The sequence below is a fragment of the Schistocerca gregaria genome, chromosome 6 (assembly GCF_023897955.1).
Source record: "Schistocerca gregaria isolate iqSchGreg1 chromosome 6, iqSchGreg1.2, whole genome shotgun sequence".
In the NCBI taxonomy this organism is placed as follows: domain Eukaryota; kingdom Metazoa; phylum Arthropoda; class Insecta; order Orthoptera; family Acrididae; genus Schistocerca; species Schistocerca gregaria.
The window spans coordinates 491,134,415-491,148,771 of record NC_064925.1 but is presented as its reverse complement, the minus strand read 5'-3'; the positions used below and the strand labels follow the sequence as shown (position 1 = coordinate 491,148,771).

At 42.5% G+C, this 14,357-nt stretch overlaps 1 protein-coding gene across 2 annotated transcripts in view; it reads right to left on the bottom strand.

Annotated features, from left to right (window-relative positions):
• Positions 1-7,791: 7,791 nt before the first annotated feature.
• The window catches only part of LOC126279078 (ubiquitin-60S ribosomal protein L40-like), a 65,605-nt gene continuing 59,039 nt past the window's right edge, over positions 7,792-14,357 (bottom strand). For both annotated transcript variants that reach the window (XM_049979536.1, XM_049979538.1), the window contains exon 3: positions 7,792-8,012. In XM_049979536.1, the coding sequence (XP_049835493.1) occupies positions 7,813-8,012 (200 nt within the window). In that variant the 3' untranslated portion in view covers positions 7,792-7,812. The remainder of the gene's footprint in view (positions 8,013-14,357) is intronic.

Genomic DNA, 14,357 nt, shown 5'->3' with positions numbered 1-14,357 from the left:
AAATTTTTTACCATCCACAATTACAAAAAAAAAATAAATAAAGAAAAGAAAAGTAACAAATCAGCCAAATCAGCCAAGCCATTTTCAAGTGATGTTATTTCACAACTGATTTTAGTTTCCAAATTTTCTGGTTGATTTTGCAAAAAAATTCTTTAATATAAACTTTGTCCAGGCAGTTATAAACACGACAAAGGCAAAAATCAACCAAATCTGTCGAGTCACTCTTAAATGGTGAAATTTCATACATGTGGCAACTGATGTTAATTTTCGACTTTCCCACTGAATTTTCTACAAATTTTCTTACATACTAATCTTGTACTGACAATAACGAACACAAATAAAAAATCAACCAAACTGGTCAAGCCATTCACTGGTGATGTCTTTCACACCTGCAGCAACTGATTTTTATTGATGTAGATTACTTGTAGAAAAAACAGGAACTAGTTTGAAACGACTGTCCAATAGTCTTTGGAGTGCTCATTACAAAAGAAAATGTGGAAACCATTGTGAGCACTATGCACTATGAAAGATATGCAAGTTCCATCCAAGGCAAACCTTGATACTAGATCAGCAGCAAGTTTGTTCTTTCCAGCTGTATGCTGTTTTACCTTTTTGATCCACATCAACATGACTGTGGACTGAGGACTCACCAAATTAAAAACTCTGACAGAGTTTTAGTGACAGAATGAACTACAATTATAGACACTGCTGTTACTTTTGGCACTAAAAAATACAATGATATGGACATTAACACTGACCAAGAAAGAAGACGGAGGGTAAATGAAACAATGTCAGATGAATCTGCTTATGACGACAGATTGTCGAGTCAGGAAGTAGTTTATTGATCAGTGTTTGAATGTATAGATTGATTTATATAAGAACTGTCACAATGATACACAGCCATGAAAGTATTTAACAAAAGTTTCCAAATCGTTGAAACAAAATTTGTGCTTGAAGCTTCTGATGACGCTCTGGCTATAGCAATGGAGAATCTGGTACAAATTTATGATGAGTCTGATAAGGAGTATGTGCTGCAAGCAATGGGAAGGTATCATAGAATCTATGTGCAACTGATACCAATACAGACGTTGCTGTAAAAGAAATCTTCAGTTTATAATTAAATGGAACTTCAGTGAATCATTACCCTGTACATAACTTATAATGCAATACTTCTTCATCTCTTGTGTCTCTGTTACACCATGCAAGAGAAGTTTTTCTAGACTGAAACTAACAAAAAATTATTCTTGCTCGACAATGAATCAAGAATGACTAGCCACCCTGTCCATTTTATCAATTGAAAGAAATCCTGCAAATGAAACAGATAGCAGTGACATTATTTATTTCAGCAAAATAAAGAGTCAAATTACCATAATAATATCAATAATAACTAGTATCTTGTACTAAGGTTACAAAACTGATATTATAATAGTACATATTTTGTTTCCAGAGATACAAAATGAAAAGTAATTTTTTATTCTATTCTTTATCAATTCTTTGTACCTATCTGAGGGTTACTGTGCTAAATGCTGATTTGTATACTAAGCTTCTCGCCTGTATCTTTAGGATATATATTACAATTACTAGCGTGTGGAGACACACATTATACATAAGTAATTTTTTGGCAGCCATTACATATACATTATTCATTTTTTTACAAAATGCCCACAACAAATTCCTCAGTTTCTAAACAGACTGTGGACCTCATTCAGTTTCGTCTCCCAGGGTCTCTGTTGGGCTTGGTCCACTGCTGATACAACACATTTAAGATCTCGTTAAAAAGCACCATTTTGTATGGTTTGTTTTGTTAGAATGTCGGAAAAGGTAAGTTGGTGTATAAATGTGCTAACGCAAAAATTTTCACGTCCAAAAGTAATAAAAAATAAGCTATATTAGCCAGTCAGTAAAATTATTTCTCCCCCTAAAATCGTTCCTGGTCAAGTTTGTTTTTCTGTATAGCCTCATTTAGGCCAAAGATGGAACGTCACCTTCCTGCTTAGCATATTATTTTAGCAGAGCAATAAAACTGAGGCACATAATTAGAGATTCCACAGTGATGTTTTAGGCATCAAGTTTAGTATTGCATTCTTCCAGTAACTGGAACGTTATTGTAGCTAACTTGAGTTTTATTGAACAACAACACCAACATTTTACAAATGATAACATTGGCATAACCATTTTGTATCTGTTTGTGCTTACATAATTTTGATAAATAATACATTTTTATGTACTACCAGAACATAGCCTCATTTAGACCTATGGGGAACTGTCTAATATTACCACCCCATGTTATTTTAGCCATCTGTGTTTTTTGCTATTAAAGAACAATTTGGAAATGGAAATATTTAGTTTAAGGATCCCTTTGGGCCTTACACTAAATGTGGTACAGTAATCAAACTACGTCTGTTGACAAAAGCAACTCAACCTGTAATTTACATCAGCAGTAGTGTGCTGTGTATTTTGATAAACAATACAGATATTTTAGACATGGAAACATGGAATTTTAGAGCTCAATGTTCCTTTCATCAAATGCAGTCCAAGACCGAACTATGCTCATTGACACATGAAACTTAGCCTGTTAGTTACACCCTTTATGTATTTTTGAGAAATAATACAAGCCGTTAGAAAAAAATTGAACATGTCATCAAATTCAGTTTACATGGATACTTCTGTATGTGGTCAATATGGCGGCTCTGGAGCTACATTGTGACTGGCTTTTTCGATATAGTGGCCAGTAAATTATTGCGATGACTGACTGCTTCATTTTAATGACTGGTAAAATACTGGGCTATGATTGCAAGAGCTAAATATGGGTGTGGGAGCTCTCTGATTGCCCTAATTCTAAGGAAGTGCAGCATCGTTTAGGAGAAGGGGTCGTGGCTTACAGCCATCTTGGAATGTGCAAAAGATAGTCGTGCTAGTTAATGCCTCCTGGTAGCTAAACGACATTTACTCGATGCATTTTTTAGTTTACTTCTGGACAAAAGTTATTTGGCGTCGTCAAGACATCGAACACCCTGCATACATACTTGCTGCATTAGAAAAAATGTACTGATTGACAACAATACTATATTCTGCGTAACTGGCTAATCTGTAAACTGCCAAAGCCACTCTCTCTTTTAGTGGCAGAGACTCTTGGATATAATCAATGATTGTGTACAGCATGAACGTCAATGTTTCTCAGATGGAGAAGCCACTTCAAGTTTCCAGAAAGTTGGAGTACAGTTATCTTCCATCAGTGATCGTTCATACTGTTTACCACAAAATGCATAAGTGGGGTGGTTTCGTAAGACAGTTTCGAACACCTTAGTTGGTGTGGATAAGATTTTATAATGTCTCTTCTTGAACATTCTGTCGACGTTCTCCTCATGAGTTCACTGACTTTCATAAGGAAATTAGGCCCATCTCCTTTTAAAATATTATGAAAGCACTGGTAACGCCACTTCACAGTGAAGGTTAATCAGAAAATTGATTTACAGATACTTCTTCCTTTCCTAGCGTTTAACCATTCGTATGGGGTCCATTATTACACTCCTGGGAAAAATTAGTATATCCTTCTAGAGGTTTCCAATTCACTCAAGATTTACTGTTACAGCAATGCATATGGAGTATATGAAATGATTACCTGTACAGATCAATCGCGCAGGCGGTACTGAGGTATCAGGTATCTAGCCATGCTGAAACCCTCCGCACAAGTCAGTTCTCGTCCCACCACATCTCACACGTGCTCGGTTCATTACAAGTCCAGAGATTGTGACATCCAAGAAAGTTTCTGCATGTCTTGCAGTGCCCGTTGAGTTTCACAGGCAGTATGTGTCTGAGCATTATCCTGTTGAAACAGCACATCACCTTCCTGTTGCAAGAACGACAAAAGAATGTGTCTCAACATCAACCGAGTGATTATTAGCATCCCCTGAAGAACCACCAACAGTGAATGAGAGTTGTGGCTTATCGCACCCCAGACCACAAGGCCTGGGATGGAGCCAGTATGTCTTGGGCAAATGCACTGTATGAGGCAGCGCTCGCCAGGTCTACATGGTACATTCAAGCGACCATCACTTATGTGAAGGAGGAACCTGCTTTCATCGCCGAAGACCATGACGAGCCATTCCATCCCCCAAGGGATCCTCGGACGACCCCACTCGAGCCGCGTACATTGATGCTGTGGCGTGAGTGGAAGATGAGCTGGAGGTGTGCATGCCTGTAGTTCCATTACCAGTAACTGGTTCGCAACAGTTCTTGTTGACATGCCCAGGCTCACAAGCCCTCTTACCTGTGCTGTGATCTGCTACTGCTGCCCTTACAATACGACGACCTTGCGGGTATCTGTGCTATGTGGACGTCCAGAACCCCGTCTATGGGTGTGAGAATGTCTATGTGGCCACTGATACCAGCATCATTCCAGAACTGACGCAGCACGTCCAACTTGGGTGGCAATTCTCCGAAAGACCTTGCCATCGCTCGGAAGGCCACAATTTTACCCCTTTCAGACTAGCTTAGTTGGCTCTATGAAGCATGAAAGCAGCTCTGTGCATGGTTGCCTGCTTGCTTTACACGTTTTCACAACACTGAGCCTTTTGGCTGTGAGCATTCCCTATTAAATGGTAGATACAGATGGGGCTCTGGTAGCTATTGCCGCTATCTGTTGGTGGATGGCGTGAAACCATTATCGGTACATCTACTGTCCCCCAGGTGGCATATGCCATCACTAAGTATTTTCTTAGATGTAAATTGGTGATCAGCCCAGCATTTGCCTAAATGAGATTGGAAACCATATAAACTGCACACACAGGTGGCGTATGTACCACACCAACGGTCGTTATTCAACCACGTGGATTCAATACCGGTCTCACTCACCCCCATGTCTTAGAAGCCAGTGTGCTGTGCATAAGTTGTACAGTAGACACAGGTGTCCGCAGGGGGGAGAAAGGGCAAGAGGGGGCGCTTTTTAAATGTTTTTTTTTTCTTTAGTCTTCAGCCATCGACAATTACACAGTTTTTCCGTCAACGATTGCACTATTCGGCCTTCAACAATTACAAAAATAATTTTTTGTAAACATATAATTGTACAATTTACTTAAAGATTGGCCCCTCTTGGAACCTCCTTTAGACAATTGTCTGTGATTCTACTAAATTTCAGGTTTAACACTACTGAGTATGCTGGAAAATACTGTTATTTTTAAAGTTTCATTCTGTTTTTGCACTTACAGGGGTAATAACTTGGCATTTTATCCGCTTAGTTTTGCTGTTAACTGACAGGATTTACTCAGGCGTAACGATTGCTGTTGATGACATCCTGAATGGCTGTTTTCAGTTCAGCAATGGTTTTGCGATTATTGCTGTGCACCTTGTCTTTAATACAGCCACACAAAAAGGAGTCGCATGTGTTCAGATCCAGAAAACGTACCGGCTAATTGAGGCCCATGCCAGTGGCCTCTGGGTACCCGAGAGCCAGAATTAGGCCCTCAAAGTGCCCCTCCAGGACATAAAACACTCTCCTGCTTCGAAGGGGTAGAGCTCCATCTTGCACGAATCACATCTTGTCGAAATTAGGGTCACTTTGGATAATGGGGATGAAATCATCTACCAAAACCTTCACGTACTTTACGGTAGTCACTGTGCTATCAAGGAATATTGCACTGATGATTCTGTGACTGGACATTACACACCACACAGTCACCTGTTAAGGGTGAAGAAACTTCTCGATAGCGAAATGCGGATTCTCAGTCCCCCAAATGCACAAATTTTGCTTATTGATGAACTTATCCAAATGAAAGTGAACTTTGTCGCTAAACCAAACCATACAGCCCCTACTAATTCCCATCATTCCCCGCGGCCAACAACCAAGCAGTTTGAATGTCCTAACGCAAACCTTTCAGAAGTTATGACGATTTTATATCATATAATTTAATAATTGTCACACTGTATGAATGAAATATACCTACCATTTCAGTATCAAAGTAATATATTAAAAAAATAAAATCATTAATTGGATACCTGTGAATCATTTGAGATACTATAAGTTTTGTGTAAATTTAACTTCTGGGCCACTATTCACCCATTAAACCACCAAATCAATTACAGTGTCTACAAATATTAATGTACCAATTGCCATAATCTGAATAAACACCTTGGACCCACTACAAAACTTGCTGAGAGAGTGTCAATGAAGTTCTGGAAGGTATCGATATGCTTGTGAAGCTATGTTGACTCCAGTGCCAAGGACAGGTGCACTAGCCTTCCCAGTTGAGAGTCCATGACGCATACAGCCTGATTGAGGTGGTCCCACAGGTTCTCGATTGTGTTTAAATATGAGTAGTTGGGTGGCCAGGAGAGTATAGTCCTGTTGCTATTCAAACCACACACATACACTCTGGCATGGTTGAAATGTTGGGCTGTCCCACTGGTAGATGCCATCATGCTGAGGAAAAACACATTGCATCAATGAGTGGACATGGTCCCCAAGGATAGATGCATACTTGTGTTGATCTACTGTGCCTCCGAGAATGAAGAGCTCATCCACTCTCCAGACCATAGTGATCCCTCCTTCGTCCTGGACCCTTCCAACGATAGTTGCAGGGTGTTTGCTTTCAGGTGTTTCATGCTGTACTCGCCAATGACCATCTGTCTTATGGAGCATAAAACATGATTCATCTGAAAACGCCACATATCACCACTCATTGGGCGTCCACTTGAGGTAATGGCACGCAAATTCCAGCCTTTGTTGCCGATGAACAGCAGTCAGCATGGGTGCATGAACCAGGACCTGCTGCAGAGGCCCATGTGCACCAACATTTGCTCAACAGTTGTTGAGGAGGCACTGCTGGTAGCCCCTTGGTCTGGGCGCTGTTGCTCAACAGTTGCACGCCAGTTTGCCGGTACACATCTCCATAGCCATTGTTCACCCATCATCTATGACCCTTGGCATACCCAAGTTGCCTCGGCGCCAGTTCTTGATAGCTCTATTTTGGCATCAACTGTATACTTAACCACAGTGGCATGCGAACAGTTTACAAAATTAGCCATTTCGGAAATGCTTCCACCCTTGGCCCAAAAGCCAATGATCACGCCATTTTGGTCGTCAGATAAATCACTCCATTTCCACATTACCACATTACGACAACGACTGCACTGTTTTCCGTGTCCTATTTATTTACCCTCAACGGCTAGTGCTACCCATCTGTGAGCGGTTACTGCTAGTGGGCATCAAACATAGGCAGTATCACATTGAGACAGGTGTGTGTGTATGTAGAAATGGCAATCCTCTTGGATAAATTTACGAGGGCACCCTTGGCGGTAAGTCAGTTAATTTACTGAAACTATTTGTGTAAAACTGAAGTTAGCAAAACCAAGATTTGATCACGCTAGCAAAATCGATTAGGCCTAATAGCGTGCCGACCATTATGGTCGAGCGGTTCTAGGTGCTTCAGTCCGGAACCGCGCTGCTGCTACGGTCGCAGGTTCGAATCCTGCCTCGGGCATGGATGTGTGAGATGTCCTTAGGTTTATGTCTTGGGGACTGATGACCTCAGACGTTAAGTCCCATAGTGCTCAGAGCCACTTCAACCATTTGAACCTAACAGCGAAACATAACATCGAATAACAGTTCCTGGAATCCGTTTTCGTCCTCTGCAAATTTCTTACCTTGTAAACACGGTGTCAGATCCAAAAATTAAGCCGAACAACCTTTTCATTAATTTATTAAGCATTGTCAAGTATACACAGAAGAAACTTCAAGAGGTTGGAATCCATAATTTAAATTATACTATTTATAGAACAAAATCTGAGATGCAACGGAAATGACACAGCGAGTGTTCAGGCCTTGAGCTTCTTCTTGGGGCGGAGGTCGGCGTTGTGGCCGCACATCCTGTTGCGGCAGTTGGTAGCCCTGGGGTGGAGGCGCGCGTAGCACTTGCGGCAGATGAGCTTGTCGCAGTTATACTTCTGCGCCAGCAGCCGCAGCGATGGCTCGATCACGCCGCCTCGCAGGCGCAGCACCATGTGCAGGGTCGACTCTGCCAAATTACAAAGACCTCTCTGATTTCCCAGCACCACTGTTTGTCGGCGTAGTCTAGTCTACGCTGGGTGACACAAGTCGCGGGGTACTGATGAGCATATTTACAGAATGCGGCAGTACTGCGTACACGAGGTATAAAAGAACAGCGCATTGGTGGAGCTGTCATTTACACTTATGTGATTCGAGTTTCCGACGGGAACGGAGAGACTTTGAACACGGAATTGTAGTTGGTAGTTCCATTTCGGAAATCGTTGGGGAATTCAATATGCAGTGGTTTTCACAGTGTCAAGAGTGTGCCGAGAATACCAAATTTCAGGTATTACCTCTCACCATGGACAAAGCAGAGGCCGACGGCAATCGCTTAACGGCCGACAGCAGCAGTGTTTACGTAGAGTAGTCAGTGCTGACAGATAAATAACACTGAGTGAATGACGTGTGACGAACGTATCCGTTAGGACAGTGTGGCGAAATCTGGCGTTAATGGAATATGGTAGCAGATGACCGATGTGAGCGCCTTTGCTAACAGCACGACATCACCTGCAGCACCTCTCCTGGGCTCGTGGCCTTGTCAGATGAGTCCCGATTTCAGTTGGTAAGAGCTGATGGTAGGGTGCAGAGTGTACAGCAGACCCCCGAAGCAAGTACCCAGGTTGTCAATAAGGCACTGTGGACGATGGTGGAGGCTCCATAATGGTGTGGGCTGTTTTTAAATGGAAGAGACTGGGTCCTCTGATCCAACTGTACCTCTGGGAGACCATTTTCACAACTTGTTGACTCAATGCCACATCTGGTTGCTGCAATACTCGGGGCAAAAGGATGTTCGACACGATGTTAGGAGGTATCCCCCGACTTTTGTCACCTCAGTGTATAGTTTGTTCACAACGTTCTGAGTGAATTCTCAGTGAGATTACGGATTGCAGAAGATACAAGCGCCTCCCACCAACTCCCGGCAAATTACTAGCCAAAGGCGGTGATACAACATGGGAGAACAAGCCGCGCAATGACCAGGCAGTGCTGGCACTACATTCTTGTGATTTTTGTTTGGCACGGCATGGTATGGCACGGCACGGCACGATAATCACTTCGTAAGGCATGAGGTAAACACTGGTTGCGGCCGGACACAAAATACACTACTGGCCATTAAAATTCCTACACAAAGAAGAAATGCAGATGATAAACGGATATTCATTAGGTAAATATATTATACTAGAATTGACATGTGATCACATTTTCATGCAATTTGGCTGCATAGATCCTGAGAAAGCAGTACCCAGAACAACCACCTCTGGCCACAATAACGGCCTTGATACGACTGGGCATCGAGTCAGAGCTTGGATGGCGTATACAGGTACAGCTGCCCATGCAGCTTCAACACGATACCACAGTTCATCAAGAGTAGTGACTGGCATATTGTGATGAGCCAGTTGCTCGGCCACCATTGACCAGCAGTTTTCAGTTGGTGAGAGATCTGGGGAATGTGCTGGCCAGGGCAGCAGTCAAACATTTTCTGTATCTAGAGAGTCCCGTACAGGACCTGCAACATGCGATCGTGCATTATCCTGCTGAAATGTAGGGTTTCGTGCCCGCCTCTCGTGGTCGTGAGGTAGCATTCTCGCTTCCCACGCCCGGGTTCGATTCCCGGCGGGGTCAGGGATTTTCTGTGCCTCGTGATGGCTGGGTGTTGTGTGATGTCCTTAGGTTAGTTCGGTTCTAGGGGACTGATGACCATAGATTTTAAGTCCCATAGTGCTCAGAGCCATTTGAACCATTGCAGGATTTCGCAGGGATTGAATGAAGGGTAGAGCCAGGGGTCGTAACACATCAGAAATGTAACGTCCACTGTTCGCCGGAAGATACCCCAGTATGGCGACGACGAATACATTCTTCCAATGTGTGTTCACCGCGATGTCGCCAAACACGGATGCTGTAAACAGAACCTGGATTCATCCGAAAAAAATCACGTTTTGCCATTCGTACACCCAGGTTCGTCGTAGAGTACACCATCGCAGGCGTCCTGTCTGTGGTGGTGGTGGTGGTTAGTGTTTAACGTCCCGTCAGCAACTAGGTCATTAGAGACGGAGCCCAAGCTCGGGTTAGGGAAGGATTGGGAAGGAAATCGGCCGTGCCCTTTCAAAGGAACCATCCCGGCATTTGTCTGAAACGATTTAGGGAAATCACGGAAAACCTAAATCAGGATGGCCAGATACGGGATTGAGCTGTCGTCCTCCTGTCTGTGGTGCAGCGTCAAGGGTAACTGCAGCCATGGTCTCCAATCTGATACTCCGTGCTGCTGCAAACGTCGTCGAACTGTTCGTGCAGATGGTTGTTGTCTTGTAAACGTCCCCATCTGTTGACTCAGGGACCGAGACGTGGCTGCACGATCCGTTACAGCCATGAAGATAAGATGCCTGTCATCTCGACTGCTAGTGATACGAGGCCGTTGGGATCCAGCACGGCGTTCCATATTACCCTCCTGAACCCACCGATTCCATATTCTGCTGACAGTCATTGGATCGAGACCAACTCGAGTAGCAATGTCGCGATACGATAAACCGCAATCGCGATAGGCTACAATCCGACCTTTATCAAAGTCGGAAGCGTGATGATACGCGTTTCTCGTCCTTACACGAGGCATCACAACAACGTTTCACCAGGCAAAGCCGAGAACCGATAGAGGTACTCAGGGTACCCTCCGCCACACACCGTCAGGTGGCTTGCGGAGTATGGATGTAGATGTAGATGTAGAACTGCTGTTTGTGTATGAGAAATCGGTTGGAAACTTTCGTCATGTCAGCAGGTTGTAGTTGTCGCCACCGGCTCCAACCTTGCGTGAATGCTCTGAGAAGCTAATCATTTGCATATCACAGCATCTTCTTCCTGTCGGTTAAATTTCGCGTCTGTAGCATGTCATATTCGTGGTGTACCAATTTTAATGGCCAGTAGTATATTAGCGAGCCGAAGTTGACCGATTTCTGCAGACTTCTGCCGATCCAGAACTAGACACCTGCTTCAGGACGTTGCAAACTTGCACTCAGTAGTGTATAAATATTTGCACCACTTTTTCACTAGGTGAAACATACGGGGCGACGTGGTTAAGACAGGCGTCCAAGAAACACGTCCATAACGAGTAAATACGTCGAGTGTTTTCGCTAAATTATAATGGACAATGTCGCGAAATTATAACGTACCGGAAGGGTATCATAATAACCGGCATGCCAAGATCTTTGGAAGGCAGACATTGGCTGGACATTGACGGCCCGACAACGTGAGTTTTAGAACTGAACGCGCATTCGTTTTCCAGAGTTACGGAATAGGAAGCGAGCATCCAGTACGGGAGAGCGCTGCATAGGGAGTAGAGAGAATTTTGAATGAATCAAAGAAATACTGACTGTTGCTATTATTAAATTGAAATAATAAAAAATATTGAATTTAATTGATGAAAGGAGAAAATATAAAAATGCAGTAAATGAAGCAGGCAAAAAGGAATACAGACGTATCAAAAACGAGATCGACAGGAAGTGCAAAATGGTTAAGCAGGGATGACTAGAGGACAAATGTAAGGATGTAGAGGCTTATCTCACTAGGGGTAAGATAGATACTGCCTACAGGAAAATTAGAGAGACCTTTGGAGATAAGAGAACCACTTGTATGAACATCAAGAGCTCAGATGGAAACCCAGTTCTAAGCAAAGAATGGAAAGCAGAAAGGTGAAAAGAGTATATAGAGGGTCTATACAAGGGCGATGTACTTGAGGACAATATTATAGAAATGGAAGAGGATGTAGATGAAGACGAAATGGGAGATACGATACTGCGTGTAGAGTTTGACAGAGCACTGAAAGACCTGGGTCGAAACAAGGCCCCCGGAGTAGACAACATTCCATTAGAACTACTGACGGCCTTGGGTGAACCAGTCCTGACAAAACTCTACCATCTGGTGAGCAAGATGTATGAAACAGGCGAAATACCCTCAGACTTCAAGAAGAATATAATAATTCCAATCCCAAAAAAAAGCAGGTGTTGACAGATGTGAAAATTACCGAACTATCAGTTTAATTAGTCACAGCTGCAAAATACTAACGCGAATTCTTTACAGACGAATGGAAAAACTAGTAGAAGCCGACCTCGGGGAAGATCAGTTTGGATTCTGTAGAAATGTTGGAACACGTGAGGCAATACTGACCCTACGACTTATCTTAGAAGGTACATTACGGAAGGACAAACCTACGTTTCTAGCATTTGTAGACTTAGAGAAAGCTTTTGACAATGTTGACTGGAATACACTCTATCAAATTCTGAAGGTGAAAGGTGTAAAATACAGGGAGCGAAAGGCTAGTTACAATTTGTACAGAAACCAGATGGCAGGTATAAGAGTCGTGGGACATGAAAGGGAAGCAGTGGTTGGGAAGGGAGTGAGACAGGGTTGTAGTCTCTGCCCGATGTTATTCAATCTGTATATTGAGCAAGCAGTAAAGGAAACAAAAGAAAAATTTGGAGTAGGTATTAAAATCCATGGAGTAGAAATAAAAACTTTGAGGTTCGCCGATGACATCGTAATTCTCTCAGAGACAGCAAAGGACTTGGAAGAGCAGTTGAATGGCATGGATAGTGTCTTGAAAAGAGGATATAAGATGAACATCAACAAAAGCAAAACGAGGATAATTGAATGTAGTCGAATTTAGTCAGGTGATGTTGAGGGAATTAGATTGGGAAATGAGGCACTTAAAGTAGTAAAGGAGTTTTGCTATTTGGGGAGCAAAATAACTGATGGTGGTCGAATTAGAGAGGATATAAAATGTAGACTGGCAACGGCAAGGAAAGCGTCTCTGAAGAAGAGAAATTTGTTAACATCGAGTATAGATTTAAGTGTCAGGATGTCATTTCTGAAAGTATTTGTATGGAGTGTAGCCATGTATGGAAGTGAAACATGGACGATAAATAGTTTGGACAAGAAGAGAATAGAAGCTTTCGAAATGTGGTGATACAGAAGAATGCTGAAGATTAGATGGGTACATCACATAACTAATGAGGAAGTATTGAACAGGATTGGGGAGAAGAGGAGCTTGTGGCACAACTTGACCGGAAGAAAGGATCGGTTGGTAGGACATGTTCTGAGGCATCAAGGAATCACCAATTTAGTATTGGAGGGCAGCGTAGAGGGAAAAATCGTAGAGGGAGACTAAGAGGTGACTACACTAAGCAGATTCAGAAGGACGTGGGTTGCAGTGGGTACTGGGAGATGAAGAAGCTTGCACAGGATAGAGTAGCATGGAGAGCTGCATCAAACCAGTCTCAAGACTGAAGACCACAACAACAACAACATAGTGTTAGACCAACTCATCACAAAATAGGGGAAGGAAGTCCAGGGTATATACATCTGGTCGTCGGGACACAGAAGCAAAGCGTAGTGCCTAGCTTTTGCTGGAGATCCAACTATTTTCACTAAGACTAGCCAAGAATCCAAGCGCGCCATAGAGAAGTTAAGGGGTAGCATCAAAGACAGGACCCAAAATACCCTATGAAAAGACTCATTTAATGGAAAATTTAAATCAAAACATCAGAAGATCCTCACTGCAAACGAAAAATGGGGCAATTCTATATGTCACTTCCTTTATATATCTCGGACAAATCATAGTACCATCTCAACTAGAAAGTAATGCCAACTTGGAAGGGGCCACCAACGTCAAGAAAGCGTACAGAACAACGTGGAATCACTGCAATAAATGAGTGATATCCCTCAAAGCAAAACTTCAGCATCACAAAACAACTATTGCACTTGAAGGATTACAGACCTCAGAAACAAAGTTTCTACGAAGCCATTCAAAATCAGATGAAACTGGAAAGGAAATGTGAAAAATTATCAGAAAAATTTATGACCCCATTAAACATAAATGGCATATGAATTTAAAGGAAAAACTATAGAATATACACAGCAACAGGCAAGTTCACTGATGCAATATAGAGAAGACGCTTGAAATTCTATGCACAATGAATTTCTCTCCGTAAAATGGACAAGACTAGATTAACTAAAAAGCTACTTAATATAATGAATTGAAAAGAGGTAAATTCATTTGTCCTAGCTGCGAACCACACATTCACACAAAAAGCTAAAAAGACCACTAAAAACAATGGGCACAGGAACGCAAAATACAGCGAATTCATGATGAGCTTTTGGGAATAGAAGAAGAAAAGGAAGCTGCAAGTTGACAAATTCAGTGGATCTCTTTAACCTGGCACGACGAGAAAAAAGGAGCACATGAAATAAATGTCGATGGGAGATACGAAGTAGAAAAGTGAGAAAAAGAAGCATTTACTCGCAAATTAAAGAAGTCATGGGAACGCAA